The sequence below is a fragment of the Anopheles moucheti genome, chromosome X (assembly GCF_943734755.1).
Source record: "Anopheles moucheti chromosome X, idAnoMoucSN_F20_07, whole genome shotgun sequence".
Lineage (NCBI taxonomy): Eukaryota > Metazoa > Arthropoda > Insecta > Diptera > Culicidae > Anopheles > Anopheles moucheti.
In genome coordinates this window covers 16311445-16322839 of record NC_069142.1, presented here as the reverse complement: position 1 = coordinate 16322839, position 11395 = coordinate 16311445, and the positions used below count along the sequence as shown (strand labels likewise).

Sequence of the window (11395 nt, the reverse complement as noted above, 5' to 3'; positions counted from 1 at the left end):
AACTAGGGTCTTATACGTTACATATAGCTCTAATATTATAAGCAATTTATACGCGTCAATTGAACGTATTCCTGTAAATATTTCTCGTACAAATTTGCATTATGTACATATATTAGATAAGTTTATCACTGTAAGTTTATATAGAATTAGATTAACTATTCGAAAGGAGATAAAATTCTCCACAAATGAGGGTTTGTCATTTGTCATTTGTGTTCACATGGCTAAAAGCTAAAAATCAGTACTCACTAAAAATATCTCACCTACCTTAGATAGGCTCTTGCTAAATCGCTGCGTAACCACTCATAAGAGAAGGAAACCAAGTGATGGGTATGTGTTGTGTGAAGACCGGTGTAGCCCGAATATAGCCCCAATAGACGTAGGTCATGTTTCCATTTGTTAATGTAATTAGTGTTGGATCTTTTTTTTATTTACATTGGAACGATCAGGCCGTATCGACTAGTGTTGGATCTTAAACAATTATAAAATTTATCTTTATTACAAACACTTAGTTACAAGACTAATGAACTATATTCAACTGTACGATACACAACTTGAAGGCCAGGTTGCTAGGCGAGAACAATAAAAGGAAGAAATGAAATGATCTTCATTATACGCTATGAAATGTGTAGCAAAAAAAAAGACGATAATCTTAATACAACATAAAAATTACAAAAAGGCAATAAACATATATTTGATATAGCAAGGATCCAACGTGATCACCCAACCAAGATGATACACGAAACAATTTCGCATGTGTGTCATTATATTGCTAGTTGACACGTTGAAATTTTCTGGCACACAGACCTGAAACTTCTTACTCATTTAATCTAAATAAATAACTCTTGTTCGCGATTATGATACTTAGTTTCAGACGGACTCATTGTTCTTCTTAATATCATCAAAACCATGATTCATGGATTCATCATGATTAGAGTAACACAATAAAGGATATGTATATACAAACAAGGAACGTAAACGGAAGCAGGAATCAGGTTTAAAAGACAAATAAAATTTGAATAAAACACCCTTTACTAGGATTTACGTTACGGCGATTGAAGTTGGCCTGCTTAAAGTCTCTATAAAAGTAGTAATTGGCTTTATGTTTGCTTGGGATCTTGAAGTATTCGAGAACAAATGCTTGCGGTGTGCTCAATGTATTGGTCTTACCTGAGGTAATCCATTGAAAGTATCCATTACGGTATCCAAGAACAGACGTCCTCGACGTTCTCGATGCACTCAGTTTATTGATGGTCTCGGAAGTAGTTTCTGATAAAAACGCTCCGACCAAAACTTTACAGGCTTTGTGTTTGCCGGTCTTCTCCGAATCAATTTTTCAAAAGAGATACATTCCAAAACTGTTACGAAAAAATGTTACGATTTGGGACTACGTCCACGGCCAACGTAACTTTGCTACATGTCTTTTAGCAATAGCACAAATGAAGTAAATAATTTAACTTCAATGTCAATTCAACTTAACATTTAACTTAAATGCAATTTCAACTTACATAATCCAAAAGCTAGTCAAAAATGTACAGTCTTTGCAATGTATCTCAACCGCATATTTTCGTTTATTTTCATTCTCGTCTTATAGTCTTTCTAAATATCGTTTGTAATTATGGTGTACATCACCATTTTTTATTCGTTCCATTTTTATAATTCATTATCTCTACAAATATTCTTCAGTCTGCTAAGTTTTCGTATGAACCAGTTCACTATATAATCATTTTCTCAAAACTTATAGTTTTCTATCATGTATACGTCATGTTTCAATGCACAATCAACCCTTAGGTTACATTCCTGCGACGCGCTTCAGTGGATTCAGTAAAACATTTCCTTTAAAATCTATAAACGTTGTATTCTTTTTCCACAGTCAGTTTTATGTATGTTGTTTCGTTTTCGTCATATACGTAAAATCCGAGTACGTAAATTCTAATATTCGCATTATTTGCAGTATGACAATATTGATAAAAATAATATTAATAATTCCTTTTATAATCATCCAGCAATAGAAACTCTAATCATAATGTGTTATTCGAAACGCTGCGTAGATCACAGTAATATGTTTTCTTACAATTTGTTGTTTTGTTTCATTCGTATTTCGCTTGATGTTGTTATAGATTGCTAATATATGTTATAGATGTTCGCACTTCTTTTCTTTATCACTATTCCAGTTCTACTGCTACTGTGTACTAAATAATAATGGTACTAGAGCACCATACAAGAGCTTCAGGGTTGTAAATGGTCTATACGCCTCCAGTTGCCGCGAATATTCGTCTGTTTCGGAAGACGGCTAAAAAGTACGAAGAGAATCTGCTGCACAAAACGATTCAACCTTCTGCAACCGATCTGCAGCGAATGACACTGTATATGGAACGTTTTATAGCAAGTCGGTATCTCTTCTATCAGTTAACAATAAGCAGCGCAATAGTGACATTTACTAGCAACATTAATCATTAACTCACACCTTTTAAAACACCATAAGTTACATATTTTTCTTCTTCTTTTGTAGTTACCCTTTTTTTTAAATAGTTTTTTTTCTAAAAGTGTATGCCTACAGATGGTATGTTGCGTTTGCTCGTGGAAAATTAACCACTGAACCATAGAGATTATACAAAATGAAATGTTGGCACGTTTGTTCAGGAAACTAGAATGAGGAACGGATTGATTTTTTTTACGTTACAAAACTTGAAAGTTACAAAAGCAAAGCTATCTTCCCTCAACGTCCTCAACGAATCTGAATGTTCTATTGAATGCGTCATTTATCGTGATTCAGTTACGACAGCAAAAGCGTTGCCCCGATAGTAGTGCCACTAACGCTGGTCGATAGCATACCGTTTATAGTGGACGGAATGAAACAATTAATCGTGGAACCTTCATCTTAAACACTGCTACTGCGGTCTTAGCCTACTTTCTTAGGGGTTCTCATTACCACTTTGTTTTGCCCCAGACGAGCCAGAAGACGATGAAACTGGTGACATTGGCGAAGATGGAGAAACAGACGAAGACGATGACGATCCGGAGGATCCAGTCGACGCAACCGATGATGGTGTCGACGGAGAGCAAGAGCGTTGTTGAGGAAGCTTAGAACCATCGATTACATCCCCCGTTCCACGGTCAGGCCCATGAACAGATCCCCCTTCCGGTTCAACTGCAGCAACAAAAGGAAGCAATGTGCGTTGAAGAGGTGTTGGTGGTAAATTCCCATTTAAGGATCCTGTCGGAGGCAGAGCGCATTGCATGTGTGCATCTAGCGGTAATAATGTTAGGCGGTTTGGAGGCGAAGTAGGATGGAGCAACTGATGGTGATATACTGGTCGCGGGCCCGGTTCTGGCCACATTGACTCACCGGTGAAATCTTCCAAATGAAGTTCGGTATCAATCTGCCTATCATTAGCACTAAATAATTTTCCGCCGGAGCCTGTAGGCAATCTCAACTTTCGGAAGCGGGCCCAGAAATTACCACTAGCATTGCGTGCTGATCCGAGTTGATCGGCACGTGATTTACGTTGCTGGTGGTATGTATGTGTGGAGACGAATGGGCGCATAGCTATTTCACGTTCAGACAGATTATGATCTGACAGAAAACAACAAGATGTGAGCGTGTGTGATGACACAGACGAATTAGGTACGCGTGTCAGGGGACCGTAGCTGCCGTCGGATGTTGGACAAACATATGTTAGCAAGCTGGTATCCGGTGGTGGCGGCGGATCTGGAGCATTTGTCACTGCTGCATTGGTAGAACCACTAGCAGGACCTCCGAAGGCTTCTGGTCTCGCTTCGACAGTCTGATCTTTCGGCCCACGGCAGCAACTTGCTCTGTTTCCGCTAGCAAACATCGTGGCAGCTGATCCAGCTGATCCAATATGCAAATTAAATAAACCATGCTTTGTACGTTGCGGATGTTGCTGCCTACTACCAAACACATTCGCTTCTTTGCCAGTTGTGTGCTGTTGCTGCTGCTGGTAGTTCGTAATGCTTCGGTATAAAATACTGCTGGAGTAACTAGTGCCGCTAGTGCTGCTGCTGCTGATGCCACTATCCACATCTCCATAGGACTTCCCATATGACACTGTTGGAGAGTGACGTTCGGAACCCACCCCTAGAGTAGGAGGCGTAGGTGATGAAGACGATGTTGGCGTTGGTGCTGGAAAGAGGCGTTTCGAGCCTACTCGCAAACCCCCAATGGAGGCTGATGCATTCGTTAACCCGCTAGCAGCAACATCACTATCGAATCCAACAGACGGATGGCAAAACGTCTTCTGGGTTATTTGTTTACAATCACGTATTTCAGTTTCCGTGTATTGATGGTAGTGATGAACCTGATCTTTTTGTTGGGAATACTCATCGTCGCATGATGGCATTATTAATCGTTCGACCGAAAGGTTGAGTTCGCCAATAACACGTTCGTGTTGTACTTGTACACGACGCCACTCAGCAGCCACACTAAGACCCGTCAGTGGGGCTGTTGGGGAACCGGCACCACTAGGAGGCAGAGGTGGTGGAGCTGACGCTAACAGTCCCGCACAACCAGGTACAGATGGGTCACGTGTTACCGATTCTTCTCCAAGAGCACCTAGTCCGGTTTGCGAGCCAATATCCTCATAAATATTTTCCTTCGTCCCATAGCAGGTTGTAAACGAGTGACGCTCTGCTCCTAACAGAGATGAACCATCACCGAAACTGTTACGTTGTAAAGTGCCACTGCCTCCTATATCCAGAAATGGGGATGAATGTGCGACTGTCGCAGGCGTCCCGGACGATGAGGATTTACGGAAAATGTTGGAAAATAAGGCACGCAACGAACCGGTTGTTGTCGTCGCCGTTGATCCTGTCGTTGCATTTGGTAGTGTGTAATTGCTATGATGGTGATGGTGATGGTGGTGATGATGTAATGTAGTAGTGGTGGTATTATTGCCGCTACCTCCACAACCTTGAGTTGGTCCGTAAGTATACTGATATGGGTTACGAGCAGATAGTTGCCGGAAGGATCTCTGGAGTAGCGGCAGTGATGGTGGATGTTGGAGTTGACGCTGCGCATATACCGGCACGCAATAAGACGAACCGGATGACGATAATGTGGACACCGGTGTGTGTAGTTGCTGTTCCGCTGCGTTATCAGCGCTGGGACGTTGCAACAGCATCGGTTCGCAGTAAGCGTATGAATACTCAGCGTTTCCGCTACTTAAGATATTCGATTGACAGGAGAGTAATTGTTCCTGCTGTTCCTGCTGACGGTGGTGCAACTGCGCGTCGCCTAGGGGAATATTCATGTCGCCTCCTTCCCGCGGCAGCTGACTCACTTTGGCTGCACACCACTTACTGGTGAAATGTTGCTCCTAAAAAACAGATAATTTTCATTATTTGTAACTTTCAAAAGAAATATTCCTTTAGATAAAAAGGGAACCGTATAGGAATTAAATTGAATACTTCAAGTAGTAATGATTATTAGGCCGTTATCCACTTTACTATATGTGAAACATATCGAACATAAATTCAATTGTAGGAAAATTTCAAAAACTAATTTATGATGCATGTAATGACGTAAAATATACTCTAAAATTGTTAACTACAGATACCTGAGTACGTGATCCTTGTATGGATCGCTGATCGTCGTGCTTCTGCTGCTGATGCTCCTTATAAACTTCGATTGAATCTGGATCATCTTCTGGGTAGGATCCTCGTCCAGGTGTTGGAGCGATATGAAACATCAAATCGTCTTTCCGACAGCAGACCAATCCGGTCTTGCCTGTATTTCCGCCTACGCATGACTGATACAAGTTCTCGTTGGTAGCAGGGACTGGAGTACTACTGCTGATGGGTGAACAAGCAGAACTATGAAGATACTTTTGTATAGCTGGCGGCGCACGTTCCGTGCGATCTTTTTTCCTATGACGCTGCATGATTATCGATTCCAATATTCCAATATTTACTGCAAAAAAAACCGATGCATATGTTTTGCTATAGATGCTGATTTTACTGTTATTGCTATTGTTACTGCTCCAGTACTTTCTGTTGGTGCTCTTGTTTGCCAATTTGGCTTGCGATATTGTTGTCCCGGTAGCAGCTGGCGACGGCTGCAACAATATCTTCTTTTCTTTTACTTCCAATCCTTTTGGCTACCTTTGGTACCAAGAGGCCATATGACCTCCCAATGGTGTGCAATAACATTATCATTCATTGCATTCCCCGTGGCGTTGATACATATCTTCATGCTTGCAGTTTAGTTTACGTTGCTCAGCCTTGCTTAGTTTTTGTCTATATTTCGTTCATTTGGTGATGAATGGCACAGGATAGTTAGAGCCAACGGCGAGGATAATGGTTGTGGGAACGGTTCCAGTTGCCAAAGAAATTTATGTTGAAGTCGATGACAAAGAAACATGGAATAAAACAAAGACATAGAACACAATCAGTAAAGGGTAAAATAAACCCTAACGAATATAAAGGCAACCTGCCTTTATTTGGGTGCGTATGCGTAAATACTAATTACAGGCGGTAAATAAGCAAGGGAATCCACCGTCGCTAAAAAGTAAAGCACAAAACAAACCAGACAATATTAAAAGCCAATTATTACAGAGCCAAACTCACGCAAATTTCAAGGGGTTGGTTCAAATGAGGTAGGGCTACCCCGGTAGGACACACAGCCTTGTTTCGCGATGCCATCGTTTGCCAATAGTCGTCCACGATGCTCTTCAATCACTTCTACTTGTGCTTCTGCATCGTTTTTCCTGTTTTTTTTTTGCTTTTACTTGGGCAGGAAGGATTGGGTTGCTTTGGCGGTACTTTTGACAAGGCTTCAGAGACGAAATTAGTCTCCGGGTTCATTATTGCATCCGCTTCCCCGCACCACTATACCTCACACATACACAAAAAAAAACACGCACACACCAACCCGTCGCGTACTTGCGATGGTGTTGTGTTTTTAGCATATTCTTTTCTAAAGCTATCTTTATTTCTTCCTCTCAACTTTGTTTTCCTGTGATTCAATACACTACTACAGATTCCCTGGGAGCATAACAGTAGGGATCTCGTTGCTCAATACCAAACACTATGGGTTATGACACTATGCTACTTTGAGATAAAAATATGGAATAAATACATAAGTTTACAGTATCATTGGCGACTTACACTCTATGCAAAATATGTGCTTCATGGTTTTCCTAAAACGATATATCATCGTAAAGTGAGCAATTTGTGAGTTGTGTGAAGCGATCGCCAAGCGGCTCTCTTTTCCGTCTTAGATACACTTTAATGACGGTAAGTAGTCGGATTAAACGAACAAACGAGTTAGACAACACAATAAAATACCTTGTTACGGCATGGTATAGTGTAGCAAAGTCAGCACATTCTTAGTAAATAATAAACGGACGTTCTCTCGATGCGACATATAAATGGAAAAATTCAATTGCAACTATCGCTTAACCTTAACCTACGACCGGATAGTTGAGATGCTTTTAATTTTCAATCTTTGAATTTTTATAATAAAACATAGTAACTATTAATTTTTTTACATATCGTAAACAATTTAATTCATTCCCAGAAAGTATTAACTGATGGGGGTTTAAGAGATTGAACATTAGATTTTTTCGCGATGTTCTTTTCATATCCATTATCTCTACGACCGGTGTACACGGGTACTATTGGTACCCGGTATCACTTGTTTTTAGTATGGGTAATACAACTTTTTCATCTTAAAACTTTCAAAACTTCGGTTGTATTGGAAATTAAATTTTGGGAATAATTAATCGCGCATTAGGTTTCCTACTTATCGTGTAGAAATTAGAATTTGAATGACAAATTGAAATGTACGGGATAACCGGGTATATCGGTCGTAGAGTTGAAGGTGTAAATTTGGTCATTGGCTCTACGGTTAATCTCAGTTTTGCTTAAAATGCATGCTATAAACAGTTGAATAATTTCCATTATGTTGAAACTGTTATGTGTTATGTGTACTGTTATGTTGACAATGTTAACACGGGTGACACATGCGACGAACCAAATTTGAGCTGACATTTTTATTGATATAAATTACATACATTTACATTTACGCTGCAATATGATGATCGTGTCAATGATTTGAGAAAGCTTCAGAAGTTTTAGCAAAAGTGCGGACCCTTTTAATGCAAATACTCCATGGCAATTATTTTATTTTCCTCTCGTGCGTATATTATGATGAAAGGGACTTGCGCTTTAGTTCAACTACTTATGACAAGAGTTGCATCAAACGGTTGCAAATCGTAGGGTTGCAAAATTTCAACGAAGGGGAGCGAGCGTTAAAACAAAAGAGAGGAATAAAAAGAAAAGAAATGCAATAACGAATTCCATCCCCAAACACACGATGGCATGGAAAACTCGGATGTGAAAAGAGATGCAACGAAAAAAAAACAAAATTATTCCATGGTGTGCGCACAGTTAAGCATACGTGCACAAAACGACAATCGAAGGACAAAAAGGGAAAGGTGTACAAGCAAAGATCCATTGCACCGCCAAGTTGGTTTATGGGATTTTGCATGCTGCACCACCGCGTGCCGTCGTTCATCCATCACGTCACCCGCTAACGGCCGTCGCACATTTCAGGATAGTTTGTCGATTCTACCAACAAACCCTGCGCTTTTGCGATGGGAATTTAAAAAAAATTGAGCTTATGACACATGATGCCGCCAGCGAACTTTAGTGTACGTTGCCCCTAGCCTTACTTCAATTCGTACGAACCGTTTGGCAATCTCCACCGTTTCTCGTTTACACACGGTCTATACACAGCAGCATTTTTCCCTGTAGTAATGCGTTAAACAGAACGAGAATGTCTCTGCTGCTTGAAACGAGAATGTGGATTGAACGTATGTGCCTGTAACGAAGCGTGTATTAGTGTAGGTGCTGCAATAGGCGAAGCATTGACTTGATGCCGCGGATTATTTCTTTGTTGGTTTGGGTGTACCTGCTTCCTGCTGTATGTTCATGCCGACAATTTTGCTAGTTGTGTGGCAATGAAAGAAAACACATTCCATTTTTTGTATGCTTTCCTTATCTTAGGATTTTTCCCTACGTTTGCATTCGTAAATAAATTAATTTAATGTTATGTACGATCAACAATAACAAAATGGTTAGTAGTATAAAGAGTTTATCATCAAAAATAATTAATTTACCAGCCAACTACAATCCGTTACAGCATCCGAAATTAATTTGTATTTATGAAGCGAAACAGTAACTACTTTATGGATAACATTCCATCGGAAATTATTAATATGTTATCCACAATATGACACATAACTATACCTTCCTTCACTGTGTAAAATGTTGTCATTTCAAGTCATTCCAATAGAAATTCACAGATTACAAAACAGAGAAAAAAATCCGAAGGACAAGGGAATGTTGTATTTGTATGAGTTTTTGTCACATTCGCCTCTATACACTTATTAATTTAGTTACAGACAAATTCTCGAAATAAACTACGCGTAAAAGCTGGTTTCCCAAAGAAAAATAAACAGTTTATTGATTACAGGATTGACTGTACGACAGTAAAACCTGGATATGTTGCCTCAAGTCGCATTGTCTGCTGTCTTCGCTATATTCGAAGCAATAGTAAATGTTGCACTGTCAACTTCATACCAGCGAACGAAAAAAAGGTGCTTTCTTCTTTAACATGCGCCACTAAGTAAGTCAAAGGGCAAGGGAATGTGTACAAAAAACGAAACACAAAATATCATCATGCAGTAGCATCAAAACTCAAATGGATCCTCTTCTCATGGGAATTGCTTTGAATTAATTTAAGAAGCAATAGTATTAATCCATATGCATCAGCGCACAGTCCCTGTCTTCGCACACTAGCTGTGCAAAAAAAAGCTGTTTACTCATGCACTGTGACACCAGCAAGAACAGTAGAGCGGTAGAATCGATTTATATCTTCCTTATTACTTGACTGAATCCCATTGATGGGTTACAATGAAGATTATTCATATTTTTCGTAAATTATTCCCTTTCTCTTTCTCTCGATGTCTTTCTCGTTTTCTTCCTTTTTCTCTGTCCTGTTTCTCTCTTTCCTTTTCTCTCTCTCTCTCTCTTTCTCTCTCTCAAACATATACACTGCTTTTTTCGAACTGTCTATTTTCTGTCATGCTTATTTGACGTAACAAATCGCACTCTCAATTTCTTCTTTAACCTTTCTCTCAAATACCAACATCACTTCCCCTTACATTTGTCTTGCTCTACATGACTTTTCTTTTGTTTTTACCACTTCGGTATCTGTTTTGCAACATTGTGAGACTCGTGGAAATATTTACAATACGAAAAAAGTCTCTCTATGATTAGCGGAATGTTATTAAAAAGGAAGTACAAACTGGAAGAAATGAAAAAAACGAAACTTACCAAGCACTTGCACTTGAGATTGATAGTAAATTTTAATTTGTGATGTTTGAATTTTGATTGTGGCTTTTGGTTTTCACCCACGACACTATATTTGGGGCAATATTTTCGATCGAATCGTTTTGTGACCCCTGAATGGTTTACCGTGAAATACAGATCGTTCCCTACTTCTCACTAACAACGTTGAATGCTGGAATTTCTGTGCTTGTACCTATGAGCACACACACGATGATATTGAAAGCGAACAACGTTTCGTGTCACTGCACATAACGCACACACCACCGGTTAGCACTTTATCTTCATTCACGTTACGCACCTACACGGACATTTGTCGTTGTTTTCAGAAACTGGTTAGCTTAAAATTGTTCGTAAAGCGTTGGTAAAAAGCAGATGCGTTCTGTAATAGTACCGTTTGCTTTCGGTGTCGTTTTTGATAGCTCTTTCTTTCTTAGCCATTCCTCCATCAAACTGCACACCGACTGAGAAGCACGATGCATGCAAACTGAACAGTCGTACGTATGCAGCACCGTACCAACGACGGCAACGATGCCGTTCTCCTATCAGTGTAGTAGTGAGAACTGACAGAACTGCCAAACCGCTGCCAGCTACACTGGACCCAAAGTCATCTCGCAATACCACACCGGTGTTATTGCTTTAGCAGAATCGTGTATGTATGTGTGTACGTGCTCGTACGAATAATCCCTTCTCTTTTTCTACAGTTGTTTATTGTGTACTATGTTTTATGTGTGCGTTTTCCACGCTCTCAAAATTAAAAGGGACAAATTAGTGCTTGTTCACCGCACGGCCTATGTGATAATACGTTTCCAAATCTGATCTGATTTGTTTCTTTTTATTGCTAAGATCGAGTTCACTGTATTTATATAAAAAACGATCGTTTGATAATGTGCATGTTGTAATGTTTTCCATTTGATAATTTTCATTAGAGTTTTCCATCGATTCCTGCGCAATTTTATTGTGAAGATAGTTTATCTCTGTTCAAAATTTCTTCATGATGAATTTTTGAATTGTAGAAATGGAT

At 39.6% G+C, this 11395-nt stretch overlaps 1 protein-coding gene across 1 annotated transcript; it reads right to left on the bottom strand.

Annotated features, from left to right (window-relative positions):
• Window positions 1–1590: 1590 nt before the first annotated feature.
• LOC128306722 (uncharacterized) lies at window positions 1591–10805 on the bottom strand. The gene is made up of 3 exons (XM_053044312.1): window positions 10360–10805; window positions 5577–6255; window positions 1591–5336 (listed from the first exon to the last, which is right to left on the bottom strand). The coding sequence occupies exons 2-3, from the start codon at window positions 5898–5900 to the stop codon at window positions 2913–2915; spliced, it is 2748 nt and encodes a 915-aa protein (XP_052900272.1). The 5' UTR covers window positions 5901–6255; window positions 10360–10805; the 3' UTR covers window positions 1591–2912.
• Between the last annotated feature and the right edge of the window lie 590 nt (window positions 10806–11395).